Source organism: Macrobrachium nipponense, chromosome 21, assembly GCF_015104395.2.
Source record: "Macrobrachium nipponense isolate FS-2020 chromosome 21, ASM1510439v2, whole genome shotgun sequence".
Classification (NCBI taxonomy): domain Eukaryota; kingdom Metazoa; phylum Arthropoda; class Malacostraca; order Decapoda; family Palaemonidae; genus Macrobrachium; species Macrobrachium nipponense.
The window spans coordinates 18903803-18919891 of record NC_087212.1 but is presented as its reverse complement, the minus strand read 5'-3'; the positions used below and the strand labels follow the sequence as shown (position 1 = coordinate 18919891).

The following is a 16089-nucleotide window of genomic DNA, read 5'->3' as shown; positions in this document are numbered from 1 at the left end:
CAGTCGGGTGGGACTCCCAACCATCGGACAAGCAGTTTCTGCCTAACTACCTTATAGAATCTTACGACTGAGTTCCAGCTGGCGCTGAAAGTAATTCCTTATGTAAAGGACCAATGGTTTGTATAATGTATAGGAACAAATGTACAATAACAATACATTTTTAAGTGGGAAAAATTAAAATTTGCAAATACAGTTCAAAAAAGAAAAATGTATTAGGCAAAAGAGCTGCTGAATACAGTAGAGTACAAGCAGTGCCAACCTTACATTATATTTCAGAGTTGCATTACCATAAATGTAAACTGGTTGTGGACTGAGAAATTTTGCAAACCCTTCATATATGGTTTATGCTGTTCACATACTAACATTTAGTTATAGTATACTGCCAAAAAGTAATATGATATTGTTAAACTACAATAAAGTTTTGTACATACTTACCTGGCAGATATATACTTAGCTATAGTCTCCGACGTTCCGACAGAATTTCAAATCTCGCGGCACACGCGACAGGTAGGTCAGGTGGTCTACCTTACCCGCCGCTGGGTGGCGGGCGTATGAACCAATCTATCTCTCCAGCCAGATTTTTTTTTTTTTTTTTCTTTCACCTGTCTCCTGAGGGGAGGCTGGGTGGGCCATTAGACGTATATATCTGCCAGGTAAGTATGTACAAAACTTTATTGTAGCTTACAATATCATTTTTTGTACATGAACTTCCCTGCCAATATATATACTTAGCTGATTGGCACCCTTGGTGGAGGGTAAGAGACAGCTAAAGTAATAAGGAGAGATAAGAAACAACTGATGTTGTAGGATATAAATAACCTTGGTTCTTACCTGTTCAGGCAGAAGACTTCATTGATACTGTCTCTGAGTCTGCGTTGCCTGGAGAGCTACAGCTAGGACGTGACCTGATGCTGAAAGACTCTCGGATCTACCACTGGGATATATGATCCCTTTGTGTGGTAGAATCCAAGTCGGATCCTGTTAAAGGGAGTTCGTCCCTATCTTAACAGGTCCTAACCACTACTACTGCAAGGAGCCACACTCATCAGACCACCTAACCAAACTACTAAAGATTAGTATTACGACCTAAAGAGATGCCTTCATGCATCCTCTTAAGGCAACCAACAACAACAAATACAAGGGGAAAAAATTTATACTACTAAACAGGATGAAGTTTCCAGCTCCCTGCCCCAGCACTGAATCCGCAGATACGTACGGGCAAAGGCGAAGCATTTTTCGTAAGTGTTATTCTCATCACGGTAAGTTAGTGGTTCGCGAACACTGCTGACATCTCCAGAATGTTGTCTCCATCAGATTTCGCACGGACATATTCTTGTTGAAAAGCAAGAGAAGTTGCTATGGCTCTTACTTCGTGTGCTTTCACTTTAAGAAGCCTAAGATGTTCTTCTCTGCAGGATCCGTGTGCTTCTTTGATGAGGCTTCTCAAGAAGAAGGACAATGCGTTCTTCAACAATGGACGAGTAGGCTCTTTTACTGAACACAGGACCTCTCGGTTGGCTTTCAGTTGCTCTTTCTTCTAAGGTAGTATTTCACCATTCTCACTGGGCAAAGAGTTCTCTCGGGTTCTTCTCCTACCAAAGAAGATAACCCACGAATCTCGAAGTTCTTGGGCCATGGACTTGATGGGTTCTCATTCTTTGCAAGAAAACCAGGAAGGAAAGAGCAAATGAGAGAGTCCTCCTTAAAACCCACATTACCATCAATCGCCTGAAGCTCACTCACTCTTCTGGCGGAAGCTAGACGCCATCAAAAACAGAGTCTTCCTGGTAAGGTCTCTGAATGAGGCTGAATTAGGGGGTTCAAACCTAGAGGACCAAGGAATTGAAGGACTACATCCAAATTCCAGCTAGGTGTCTTAGGAGACTGCATTTTCGTTGTATCAAAAGACCTAATAAGGTCCTGTAGGTCCTTATCTTCCGATAAGTTGAGGCCCCTGTGCTGAAGAACATTCTTGCCAACATACTACGATAGCCTTTAATCGTCGAAACGACTAAGCCACATTCTTTTTTGTCTTAAGAATAAAAAGAAGTCTGCAATTTGATTCACAGAGGTACTGGAAGAGGAAACGTTATTCCTCTTGCACCATCTTCTGAAGACATCCCACTTCGACTGGTACACTCGTAAGGTGGAAGACCTCCTCGCTCTAGCGATTGCCTTAGCAGCTGCTGACGAAAAGCCTTTCGCTCTGACCAGTTTCTGGACAGTCTGAAGCCAGTCAGACTGAGAGCGGGGAGGTTTTTGTGGTACCTGTCGAAGTGGGCTGTCTGAGTAGATCGCTCCTTAGAGGAAGCGATCTTGGAAAAATCCATAGCCATTCCAGCACCTCTGTGAACCAATCTTGTGCTGGCCAAAAGGGAGCTATCAAAGTCATCCTCGCGGAATCTGACTCTGCGAACTTTTTTAAAGTCAACCCCAGAATCTTTGCAAGGGGGGGAAACGGCGTTATACATCGAGTCCTTTCCAATCGAGTAGGAGAGCGTCTATCCTATTGCTCCTGGATCCGAGATGGGCGAGCAATACAGATACCAGTCTTTTGTTCTTTGAAGTTGCAAACGGTCTAAGAGAGGCCTGCCCCACAACTTCCAAAGGCTCTGGCAAACATCTTGGTGCAGAGTCCACTCTGTGGGAAGGACCTGATCTTTCCTGCTGAGGAGATCTGCCCTTACATTCCTTTCTCCTGTACGAATTCTGGTGAGAAGTTTTATCCCCCTTTCTTCTGTCCACAGAAAAAGATCTCTTGCTGTTTCGTACAGAGAGAAGGAATGCGTCCCCCCCTGTTTCCTGATGTATGCCAGAGCCGTGGTGTTGTCCGAGTTTATTTGCACAACTGCTCCTGTCACATCTGACTCGAACTCCTTCAGAGCAAGCCACACGGCTATTAGTTCTTTCTTGTTGATGTGCCAGGAAGACTGGTCCCCCACCCAGGTTCCTGACACCTCCTTGGTTCCCAGAGTCGCCCCCCAACCTGTTTCCGACGCATCGGAGAACAACACCAGGCTGGGTTCTGGGATTGAAGAGGCAGTCCCTGCGAGAACTTGTTGGGATCCGCCCACCATGCTAACTCCTTCTTGATTTGATGAGAAATTGACAGGGGAGAACTTCAAATCCTGAGAAGGACGACTCCATTTCCGATGAAGAAAGATTGGAGCGGTCTCATGGTGCAACCTTCCTAGGGAGACAAATTGCTCCAGTGAGGAGAGCGTCCCCAGCAGACTCATCCACTCCCTCACTGTGCATACTTCTTTCCCTAAGAAGGTTGTTACTTTTTCGAGTCCCCGGGCTATCCTCTCCTGTGACGGAAAAGCCCGAAAACTCAGAGAGTTCATCTGGATCCCCAGATAACGCACTCTTGAGCGGGAATCAGACTTGACTTCTGCAGATTGACCAGAAGTCCTAAGGAATAAGTCAAATCCAGGGTTTTCTTCAAGTCCTTCAGACAACGATCTCTGGAACTGGCCCTTATAAGCCAAATCGTCGAGATAGAGCGAAATCCTCACCCCTTCTAGGTGAAGCCATTGTGCCACATTCCTCATGATGGCCGTAAGAGGCCAAACACAGGGCCCTGAATTGGAAGATTCTTCCCCCCATACATGAATCTTAGAAACTTCCTCGAGGAAGGATGGATTGGTACGTGGAAGTAAGCGTCCTGTAAGTCCAAGGACACCATCCAGTCCCCTGGACGGAGTGCTGCTAACACCGAGGCAGTGGTCTCCATCGTGAACTTCTTCTTTTCGACGAAGAGTTCAGGGCACTTTACGTCCAACACCGGTCTCCATCCCCCTGAGGATTTCGGAACTAGAACAGGCGGTTGTAAAAGCCTGCCGAAAGATGATCTGCCACTAGTTTTGATCGCCTCCTTTCCAGCATCTGATCTACCGCTAGTCGGAGGGCTTGATTCATGATGGGGTCCCTGTATCTGGCCGTCACTCCCTCGGGGTATTCGTCAAGGGAGGCCTCGAAGAGAATGGGATGAGAGCCCTTCCTCAAAATTGACAGGGTCCAGGCATCTGCGTCTTTCTGGGCCCAGACTTCTGCAAACTGTAAAAGCCTGGCGCCTACAGTTGTCTGAAGGACTTGAGTCTTACTTGGGAGGTTTGATTGACTTCGTAAAAGTCCTCCCTCTTCTATTTGGTTTCCGACCTCTGAACGAAGAGGATCTAGAGGTAGAAGCCCCTCGAAAGGGTTCCTGAGAGGTCGGCTTAGCTTTCTTCGTCTTAGTCTGGAAGGTAGGGCGCGGCTTCCTTGCAGACTGCGCTAGAAGGTCCTGCGTAGCTTTGGCAGAGAGAGCCTTCGAAATGTCTTGAACCAGGTGTTTAGGAAACAGCTGCGTAGAGAGAGGGGCAAAAAGCAAAGACGATCTCTGAGCATGTGGAGACAGACTTTGTTAAAAATGAGCAAAATATGCTGATCTTTTCTTCAAGACCCCTGCTCCAAACAGTGAAGCTATTTCGCTGGCCCATCCCTCACCGATTTATCCATACAGGATAAGACACAATTCAAATCCTCCGGAGAAAACGTGTCCGGTCCTTGAGTTTTCTTGGCTAGGACTCGCCCAGGGGACCAATCGAGAAAGTTGAAAACTTCCAAGACTCTAAAAATGCCTTTTAGAATGTGATCTATTTCATTCATTGCCCACGTAGTTTTGGCCGAATTCAAAGCTGATCTTCTAGTGGCGTCTACTAGTGCCGAAAAATCTGCGTCAGCTGAAGACGGAAGGCCCAGTCCCAAGGGTTCTCCTGTCTCATACCAAAATCCTGTCCGTCCTGAAAGCTTAAACGGAGGGAAGGCAAACATAGTAGTTTTTCCCCGCTTCTTCTTTAGTACGCATCCATGAACCGAAACTCTTGAGCGCTTTCTTCATAGAAAGAGTCGGTTTCATTCTCACACACGAAGATCCTTTCGTTGCTTTCGCTGTGGAGAACAAGAGTGGTGGAGATAGGAGCGCAGTAGGGCTCAAAGACTCTCCGAACTCCTGAAGAAGAAGCTCTGTGAGCTTCCTTGTACGAAGAAAACTGTAGCCGATGTATTAGTTTCTTCCTCAGAGGCTTCCTGGTCTTCTTGAAGAGGAGAACGAGGATGAGGATCCTTATGAGAATCCTTAGATGATTTCCCTAGCTGGGGTACAGTGCGATGAAGGAGACAAACGTCTTGAATGAGGAGAAGATTCCAAAGTAGAGAGGCGTACAGGAGAAGACGAGTCGTAAAAGAAGGACGCTTATCCGAAAATTCTTTGTCTAATCTCGCATTCCTTCCTAAACGCAGACAAACTCTTAACAGCAAAAGAGGAAGGACTCCTTTCCCTAGAAAGACCACGTCTATCCCTAGGGAAACTACTTGAGGGAGAGCGCCTACTAAAATCCTGGCGCCGATCGTGAGGAGAGCGGCTACTAGGCGCCGAGCGCCTATCTGTCACAGGGCGCTTAGGGGAATCCTGGCGCCTACCAAGCGGCGAAACGTTGCTAAAAATAGGGCGCCTATCAGGAGCAGGGCGCTTGAGAGGCTCTTGATGCCTACGAAGCGGAGAGCGGCTGCTATGCTCCGAGCGCTTAAACGGTAACAGGGCGTTCGACGAGATCTTGGTCCTTACCAAGGGGAGAACGTCTGTAAGGCTCCGAGCGCCTAACAGAAGCAGGGCGCTTGAGGCGTTCTTGACTTCTAACAAGAGGAGACCGATCAGGATAGGGAGTCTCGAGAACGAAGAGCGCCTACTAGGAGAACGAAGCAAACGAGGATCAAGGCGTCTTTCTCCAGGAGAACAGCTACTAAAAGAAGGACGCTTACCAGGAGCAGGGCTCCTACTAGACTCTTGATGTCTTACAGGGGAGGAGCGAACTCCATGCGATGAGCGCCTACCAGTCACGTTATCCGACGCCCGACGACAGTAGTCGGAAGGAGAAGTGCGCCTACTTTCAGAAGGGCATTCCCTAGGTTCTCTGAGAAGGCGAGGAGAAGAAAGATGAGACGGAGACGACAAAATGACAATTTGTCCAAAATTGCATTTTTCCTAACTATACAAACCTGAGGTCCTTTTTACAATAGGAAAGGTACTAGCGGCAGCTGGATAGGTCGTAAAGCTTTCGAACAAGGGGGTTCGGTAGTTAACTGCTTGTCCGACAGGGCGCGCGCGCGCCGCGACTGGTAGGTAAACAAATCACTTTTGCTTTTGGCCCAAGCAAAAACAAAACCTGCAGAGTGAGGGGGTGGCATGAGGTGGGGCTATGTGTAAAAGGACCTAGGTAGTTTGTATAGTTAGGAAAAATGCAATTTTGGACAAATTGTCATTTGTTCCGACACGGCATACAAACCTTCGGTCCTTTTACAATAGGAAGACTCACTTCTTGGTGGGAGGAATCTGAGTCTTTTGTGAACAGACTGGTGTTCGCCCAACCTTGGAATGCCTCCCTGGTCGTAAGAGCGAGGGAGGGGATCCAAGCCTCTGTCCGATTGATCGGGTGTGCACCGCAGGATCAATGGTCAGACCTCTGGACCAAGTACTAAGAGAGAGGCAAGCGTATCTCTTCGTACCAGCAAACAAGAACAAGTTCCTATTTGCAAGAGGCAACATAAAGTTATGGTTTGTCTCTTGTTGGCATCCACTTCCCCCCCCCTTGTAGGAGGAAGTGGTGGATATTCGCTCCCATCCCTAGTGAAAGGGATAGGATGGGGCTCTGTCGAGTAGCTCACTGGCATCTCGTCCTTATCCAGCAAGGTGATGACCGTATCCCTCTACCCACAGGTAGAGGGGGAGGAAAAAGATAGGAAGAGAAGCCAGTCACACTCTCATTCACTTATCTATTCTTACAGTCACACCAGGACGATGCTGTTCAGCCTCTTAGGTCTGGGTTAGCTAGACAACGTGTTGAGCATCCACCACGGGGTCCTAAGGAAAACGATCCAAGGACCTGTGGGCAATATCCAAAAGGTAGAAGGAGGTGCCGGTGGTCTGGTCGTACCAGACCCCTGCCTTCAGTACCTGCGCCACGGAGAAGTTCTTGTGTAACTCGAGGGAGTGTACTTCTAGGTCATCTTGGTGCTGACGAAGAGTCTTCAACACTCAGCCTGGGATGTCGAGGTTTCTTCAGAAGCGCGGTCGCGCTTTCACAGGACAAAGCAGCATCTCCTTCGCATCGAAGGCGTGAAGTCCATTAGGGAGGGGATTGTGAAGGACTCTAACCGATCGTCAGGAACCGAAGGGTTCAGAGTCTTCGCTACGAATTCGGTACGAAATCGAGCGTCACGAATCCCATCCCCTGGATGCTTGACTTCGCAGTAAAAGTCATGCAATTACCTCAGAGGAAAAGAAGGGAATGGTCGTTATGACCTATCCCTCTTCTCAACTTCGGTGATGTCCTGTACCCATACTGGTCTATCCGTCTGCAGCGAAGTTGTTGTTCTCGGTAGTGGATAGGACACCGACACTCAATGTTGGGTGTCGATGGTATGGGTACTGTGACAAGCCGTTAGGACGAAGAAAAGATTGTTTATGGAACAACCGAACTAAGTCCACAGCGAAGTTCGTAACAGACTTGGGGAGCTCTGACAGCTGCCGACTGACTGCGTTCGGTCAGGGAGCAAGTTGTCCAAGCACCCGAGCAAGTCACGTGACCTTCGCCTTAAAAGGGTTATGCCAAGAGACTAAACAAATAATTTGTTCGTCACCGATGCCAGAAGGCAAGGTGATGACTCTCTTAAGACATGTGCCCAACAGGCGAAAGTCACTTGCCTTCTAGAGACCGAGGTCTTGATGGCAAGATAACTCATAGTATAGTTGATTCTCGGCTAAGGAGAAAACAACACTATGTGTCGTGAAGACGAAGGTGTACAGAAATGCAACCTACGTCTTCACAGCTGAACCGAGAGAAGGATTCTCAAGATTCTGAACCTGTGCTACAAAGACTGACCGAACGCTAACCGCTATTCATTGCTGTCCGGTGAGGATCGTAGTTGCAATAAAAGCGGAGCGCTTTCAGTAATGAAGACAGGGAAATACTGCCTGAAGAACTGCTTCTCCATGGGCTGAACATTTGGAAGTAGAGCTGTCAGGTCGGAGAGTAGGCGATGTCTTCTGACATATCTGTTAATTCGGGGCGAGCAATGAATAATTGCACGCCTACGAATACGAGATATTTTGAAGACAAACTCAGATGTCTGCAAAAATCATTCGCATTATCGCGGTGCGATGAAAGCGGTTGACTAGTACAGACTTCTGTTACGTGTGCGGTAAACAGAAAGATGAAAGAGTCCAAGAGAATATCTGCTGTTTGAAAATTCTCGCAATGTCGAAGGCGATGAAATCGAGCGTCACAGCAGTAGATGGTCCTTCATTATTGCGAGAATCCCCGTTAATCAGAGACCTAAGTCCATGATTGTTGGGCAGAGATACGGTTCGGTATCAATCAACAAACCAGGGGAGAGAGAGACGTAACCGACCGTTTGCATCTCCGAGACCTAGCTGATACTGAGCCGCTATCAGGCAGTTCAATACGCAGTAGCTCTCGGTGACTCGTCATCCTGAGTTGCCAGGTAATCCATTATTCCACGAAGGAATGCGTTCGGCTAGAACCATCGAGCATAAAGAATACGCTCGAGCAATTATATTTAACCGAAACGGATTTGCGGTAAATACAAAAGCTGATTTGGTGTTGTCATGACAATACCAAGTATCTAAAATCAAAAACTGATAACTGCTGGGAGGTTGCAGGCAACCCGAGTTGCAGTTCAATTAAGATACAATTCGTCTCGGTCACAAACCGTAGAGTTAACTACGGTATGCGCCTACCCCCCGGACAATTCAACTGTTAAAAGAATCATGTCGCGAGGGTAATATACGTAGTATATTTGTAGGTTCTGTACCACGACCTCCATCCTAAATTCTTTTCCCCTCGAGGAATGAGAATAAGGATTGGAGATCGACCACCTTCGTTCTCTAGTCAAGAGAGTGAAGGAGAAGTCTTTCCCAAAGGAAAGCTTCAATGGTGAACAGAATACCGAAGACGATAGTTCAAGCCAAACTGGAAGTTCCCGTCCGTTCTTCTCTATTCCAGGTTAAAACGCCTACTGTGAGATACTCTTCTTCAGCAAGCGTCTTCTTCCAAATGCTAGAAATTACAGGAATTCGAGCATAAGCGAGGTTTCCACCGATTATCGTGTAACAATTATCGGGGATTCTCGCTCACTTTGGACCGTGGTCTCGCCTAAGTGTTTGGAGATCGTAAAAAACTCGAACACTCTGAGTGCGCTAGAAATTCCGTAGAATTCTAAGCACTCTGCGAAACCCCCCACCGAATTCGTCAAACGATATCGGCTGGTGGTCCTCTCGATTCCCGTAGGAATCGAGAAAGGGGCAGGATCCCTCCTCAACAACCGGGGCTTACGTCAGGTAGGACCCGAAGGTCCCCCCGGTAGCGCAGCCCCTACGTGGGATCTTACAGATAAATCTCTGTAGGATCCCTCCCCTTTCCCTCGTAGCCGTAGGAGAGAGGGAATGGGGGAGGAATTGGATACTGGCTCGCCTTCCAGCGGAACTAGCAGTTGGAGAAGAAAAGGAGCAGCCATCGCCTTACGGCGATGGCCTCTCAGAGCCTGGGAAAACGTATCGTCAGGAGAAAACGTTTTCCCCCGAGGAGGGTTACGAACTCATACTGTAGGTAAGGGTCTGCCGCCACTGTGAACGTCGTCTGGGTGGGCTGATCGACACCTGAGGAGAGAGCCGATACCGTCCTCCGACTCATTCCAGTCCTCGTCGAGGTCGAACCTCAGGAGGACCGAAGGGGTATTCAACTACGGTGTCCCGAAGACACGTAGAAACGCCTCTGTCGCATAGAGGAAGTGAAGTAGCTTGTTCGACGGCCAGAACTGAGAGAGCCTTCTTGTCCGGAGACGAGAGATCTACCTGGTTCAACACAGTCGGCAAGCTCCGATCGCGGGCAGACCCACCGTCGATTTGGGTTCCCTCTCGGGCCCCAAAAACGACTCGAGCCGAGACGTGGCTCTGCTGGTGGGAGTGGCGATCCTTCCCCGAGGTCGTTGTGCTGACGAATCAGCGCCATAACCTCGGCAAAGTTCCTCTAGATCTCGGAATTCACAGCATCTTGCAGAGTGGGACCGTTAAGCCCTTCGAACAAGAGCATATTCCGAGAACCTTCCTCCTAAGAAGGGGGAACAGCGACAGCCCTCTCGGTCTTCCCCATCCACTTGCGCATACGTCCTGGCCGGTCCAAGAACCGTGCCTGGCACGTAGGGCGTCGTGGTGGGATCATGAGGGGCGCACCCCTCACGATCACTCCTCAATACCTCGCTCCTCCCGGTGTAACCCTAGGAGGTTGAAGGTACGGGAGAGGCAGACCTGACGCTCCTAAAACCTCCGCGCTCGCTGGCAGAACCAGCAGGCTTGGAGGGGCTGCAGGCGATCGTCAACGCGTGGCGATCGAGCTGCAGGCCTGGTCGAACCGTCTCGCTGTGGAGAACGGCTGGACTGAGCACAGCGGCCCCGATCTCGAGTGTCAGAAGAGCTGGTGCTGGTTGCCGTACCCGATCGCTCTCTGTGAGAGCGACGGTCAGGCGACCTGCAGGCTCCACTGTCACGTGAGACCGGTTGCTTGTCCTCACGGCACGTCACGTCGCTGGTTCCAGCCGTGGCTGGCAACGGCGACCGGGAGAGGACCTCTTCCCAGCCCTCAGCCCGTGGCCGGTCGTGGACCGTCACGTCCCCGGGTAGCCAGCTGTTCGCCGCGAGAGTGAGAGCTGGTCGGGTGAGAGTCACGTGAGCGGCTGTCACCAGTCTTCCGCCCCGTGCCGTGAACCTGACGCTGAGCGGACTCAGAGGTCTGGTTCCTGGCTGCACGGTCGCTGGTAGGCGACCGTACACTCGGTACTCCCGCGAACGAGAGGCCGAGACGGACCATGATGCAGTGCAGAACCACTGACACCAGGCGAGGAAGTACCTGTGTTAGCCGGTACCCCTCTGGTCCCCGTAGTCTTCTTCCTTGCGGAAGAGACGGGTACGGGCCCCGCTCCCGAAAAGGAGCAGGAGGACCAGCGGAAGGAAACCCTCGCCCGTCCCACCGAGGTGAGACGGGTCCCGAGAAGCTCCCGAGGGAGACTTCTTATTGAGGGAGGATGGCAACCTTCTTCTTCCTCGGCTGTGAAGCCTTAGAAGTCGAAGGGGAAGAGGCGGCAGCCGACGACGATGAAGAATATGAAGACGACGACGACGACACCTTCCTCCTCTTCTTCGTCAGCTTCCTCAGGACAGACGTAAGATCTGCTATCCAGGGCGGAGCCGGGTTGCTGTAGCCGAAGCCACAGGGCCCAGACGCACCTGTACAGACAGACCAAAGTCTGGGGTAGTACCACCACGAACAGGGACGACATCAGCAGGTATGGGCCATCTCAGGAACAGCAGGACAGCCAGCACAGCATCGGTAGGGACAGCCAGCGCAGCAACGGCAGGGACAGCCAGCGCAGCAACGGCAGGGACAGCCAGCGCAGCAACGGCAGGGACAGCCAGCGCAGCAAACTGCATGGGACAGTCAGCCCAGAATCGGCAGGTACGGCAGGCAGCACGAAACACAGGAAGTGGAGCAGCAGAGCAACATCCTGGTACCGGCGGCAGGTCCAGGGGCGAGCTCTAGGGCAGCGGAAGTGTGGTCGCTGCAGCGCGGCAACCACGAGCGGCGGCGGCACGCCCCCCTCTCGGTACGGCGAACGGCACTTCACAGCGGCTGTAGGCAAGACTGTTACCACGTGAGGCGAGTACACCAGGTGAGGAGGGACGTCATCACCTGGTTGCGTGGTCACCACTCCATGGGTGACCGCAGTAGGCCCAGACATAGAACCGCAGCCCCTGGACACTAGCACGCCCTGCAAATGGAAGGACGGACCCATACCTCACCAAGGTCCACCCTCGTGGCAGTAGCACCTGCGGAAATAACAGTAGTAGCGATTAGTGTGGGGGGGAAGTCCCCTCGCGCGGGGGGGTGAGCCCTCTCCGAACGAGTGGAAGACCCCGAATACAATTGTACATCGGGCACCGAGCGCCCGCCCCCGCGCTCGACGGATCGGGCGAGGAGAAGAACGCCGATAACCTCCCCCCCCCAGGGGAAGGGGAAGGCCATCTGTGGGAGCTGAGCGGGGGGGGGGTTCTCGTTCCCCACCCAGCACAGCACCCATGTACCCAACAACAATATAAGAGCCCGAGAGCAATCGTGCCATCGGCCCGAATGCAAGGGCATAAGGATCAATTCCCTGACTGAGCGGAACTTGAACCAAATAAATTTATTGATGCAATCAATAATAAGGAATAAATGAAAATGCATCTTGCATTACGATTCTTCACAATGAATAAGGGGCTCGGATCGAGCGCATTTGCGCCCTCGGTACCGAGCGCAAGGGTAAAAGGATCCATTCCTTACCTTTATGGATCAAGGTTTATGGAAACCTTGATCCATAATGAATTGATGCAATCAAAAAAAAATGAAAATGAAAAAGAATACTGCGCTTGCGATTTCACTTCATACAAATAAAAAGGGGAAGGATCAATTCCCGAGAAATAGCGGAAACATTGATCCCAGTAAACAATGCAATCTCAATAAAAAATGAAAATGAAAAAGAACTGCACTTGCAATTTCACTTCATTCAAATAAAAAGGGGAAAGGATCAATTTCCGGGTAAGCTCGGAAACTGATCCAAAATGAGTATTGCTACAATCAAAATAAATATAGAAAATGAAAAAGAATACTGTACTTGCGATTCCACTTCCATACAGAATAAGTTTCCGTGCCGAGCGCATTTCGCTCGGCAACGGGCATACAGGTCAAAAAAAATATAATGAAAAGAGCACTTACTTACGATTTTCATCTACACATTTCCAACCCAAATATTACGCTCGAGCGAGCGCTCCCGCCCTCGGCACCGAGCATACACAATACGAGGATCATTTCTGGGAAAAATGAATTCCCGCACTTACGCCCTTCAGTCCCGGCACTCGTTAATCGGAGGCGTGGTGAAACCAAGATCCTTTAATTCACACTTGAATTCAATGGAAATAAATATGAAATGATTGTACTTACAATTCAGTTTTCACTAGATAAATATAAAAAGAAAAAGAAAAACACAACCATGCGAAAGCAACGACGATGAACGCGGGCAGAGAGCGATGATACACGTCCACACGCCAGCAGGCCGAAAGCAAAAGTGTTTTGTTTACCTACCAGTCGCGCGCGCGCGCCTGTCGGACAAGCAGTTAACTACCGAACCCCTTGTTCGAAAGCTTACGACCTATCCAGCTGCCGCTAGTACCTTCCTATTGTAAAGGACCGAAGGTTTGTTATGCCGTGTCGGAACAAATAAGTCTTCTATGACCTGAGCGACTCTCTCTTCTGCACGAACTCTATAAGAGGAGAAAACCAGAAGGGGCTGAGCGTCTACCCGAGGCAGGAATCCGATCTGGGGAAATATCTTCATAGTCCAAGGAGCGCCTATCCGACGAATGGCGTCTCGACACCTCCGAGCGGAGTGGTGTTCCTCTCGTGAAATGTTACAATGTGTAGAAGTATCCTCAAAAGAAGGAGATCGCCGATTACAAGGATGAGCGCTCCTTCCGACGAAACGCGGCCTCGATCTCTTGATAGGAGAGACAAATCCTGTTCCTTCTACGCGATCTCGATGCCAAGGAGTCCGCCAAGGCTGTGATCTGAGCTTGTAGGCCCGCTAGCACTCAAGAAGGAGAGTCCCCCAGGATCTTCTTCCGAAGCAAGCTCAGCGCGAGGAGCGGGAGAAGGAGGGCGATCACTGGATCTCCTAGGCTTCTTTGCTTGCAAGGAAGCTACATCAGAAAAGTCTTCTGGGCTGGACGCTAACGTACTGAAGGGAGCCTCCGCAGCCCTCTTCAACGGGCGTGACGCCTCCTTAGAGCTCCAACCACGCTTCGGCAAAGGAGAAGAGGATGACGAAAAAACACTGACGAAGAATATTCTTCTTCTTACGATCCAAGGCAGCCTGGGAGCGAACTTCAGGATCTGCCGAGGGGACGCCTGACCGGTGGGGGCTCTCCCTACCCTCCTGCGGCTTTCGACTTTCCTCCTCCACTGGAATGGGAGTCTGGAAGAGGTCTAGGCCTGGAGGCCATAAGGAGCCGGTCAGACGCACCCTCCACATCACTGGGTACACTGCACTTATCATCACTGACACTCTTACCTTGATCAGTACGAAGATTCTTGTTTCTTGTTCACACAAGGAAGCTTTTGAGGCCGCCGCCTAATTCGAAGACGAATCTACGGCTTCGGTGCGGGGAGCAGGAGCTGAGACCTGGGAGGAAGGTTTCTAAAAACTACATTAATGTTAGTTTCATTCTCACTCATTATCTCGACCTGCTCGAACTCCTTGAAGAAGCTTTACGTACCCTATCCCTTTCAAGTTTCCAATATAAGAAGAAAGAGCTTTATATTCATCTTCGTTCAAAACCTCACACTCTTGACACGGTTACTAAACGAACTTCATTCCCCCTACATTTAACACAGAAAGTGTGAGGGTCAACCGCAGCTTTCGGTAACCTCACCTTACATCCATCGGTCAAACATACTCTAAACAAACCGGAGTTTTTGGAAACAGAATCAAAATCAGACACTTCTACAGGAAAATCCAGCGCAAAGTCAATAACGGTCCACATCAGCGTATGCCAAGCCAAAAATAGAGCGAATACGTCACCAAAATGTCCAAATCAATCTCCAGGCAAGCGAGAAATGAAGAATATATCGGAATGAAACGACAACAGTTGTTATCGCTTCAGCGACAGAAAAAAATCTGGCTGGAGAGATAGATTGGTTCATACGCCCGCCACCCAGCGGCGGGTAAGGTAGACCACCTGACCTACCTGTCGCGTATGCCGCGAGATTTGAAATTCTGTCGGAACGTCGGAGACTATAGCTAAGTATATATCTGGCAGGGAAGTTCATGTACAATATTTACATTTTTAAATTTTCACATAAAAACAGGATCTTAATGGAGAAGATTTTTTATATATCACTGCTAAGTGATATATAAGTGATATATGAGTGATATATAAGTGATATATGAGAACAGATCATAAATGTGAATTGTTAAATGAATGAACATTTTCATGTGTTGGTTGAAAACCTATTACAAAAATATAAACTCCATATTCAATTGTTCTCTTTAATGGAATATGACAATATTTTTTTATTTTTGAACATTCTTATTTTTTTTTTGCTTGGAGGATTCAGTTTACAGGTGTCTGACTTGGTAGTTGCCTGTGGTACACATGGGTTGTTCCATGCAGTAGATGGAACTGTATCAGTTTGCTTAGAATCTTTGGAGGATATTAATTTGTCATCATAATGTATATTTTCCACTAAGTCACATGAGGTCTTCAAGGGTATTTCAGTTACACATGTACTTTGAGAAGGTACATTTTTACTTGCTTCTTTATCTGTGTCAAAATATTTCTTATACATACAAGACACATCTTCTTTCATCTGGGATAGATAGCGCTTTGTTGCAGCCCTATGAATCTGTACATTATCCATTTGTTTTGCTTTGTTTACTTCACTAGCATTCATCTTATATCTGGTCAAGGCTGCTATGCTCTTCCGACGATCTGCCAATTTTTCTCTGGTTTCTTCCAAAGATTCCAACTCTGGTGCATAACATACATGTAAAATTCCTCCATAAAAAGATGTTCCATCTAACTTCACCTTGGCAAACCTTGCATTCTTAATATTTTTGTACTTTAAAAGATATGCTTCTTCAAAACTTGGTTGAGGATAATCCGGAAGAATTTCAAATAATTCTATATTTCCATATCTGAGACACAGCCTTTCCAGTTCTTCAAGAATCTTTACAGCAGGCACACCAGTGACAATTAAGTATCTAGACTCATCATTAACAGTGTAAACTTTGACTGACGTCAACTTTCTCCCCTGACGGTATTTGGCTCTGGTATAGCAAAATTCAAGTTGTTCATGATGAGGAAGCTTTTTCACAGCATCAGGGCGAATCATGTCCTGCAATGTTGAGATACAACTCACTACACAAACACAAATATACAGT

General features: G+C 48.7%; 1 protein-coding gene across 2 annotated transcripts in view; it reads right to left on the bottom strand.

The window, feature by feature from the left end:
* LOC135197821 (small ribosomal subunit protein mS37-like) overlaps positions 1 to 16089 on the bottom strand; it is a 74802-nt gene that overhangs the window by 57445 nt on the left and 1268 nt on the right. The window contains exon 2 of one of the 2 annotated variants that reach the window (XM_064224960.1): positions 14922 to 16043. The exons of the other annotated variant lie outside the window; for it this stretch is intronic. Coding sequence (XP_064081030.1) covers positions 15183 to 16040 — 858 coding nt within the window. The 5' untranslated portion in view covers positions 16041 to 16043 and the 3' untranslated portion in view covers positions 14922 to 15182. Of the gene's footprint in view, positions 1 to 14921; positions 16044 to 16089 lie in introns of those variants that run through there. 2 annotated transcript variants of the gene reach the window in all.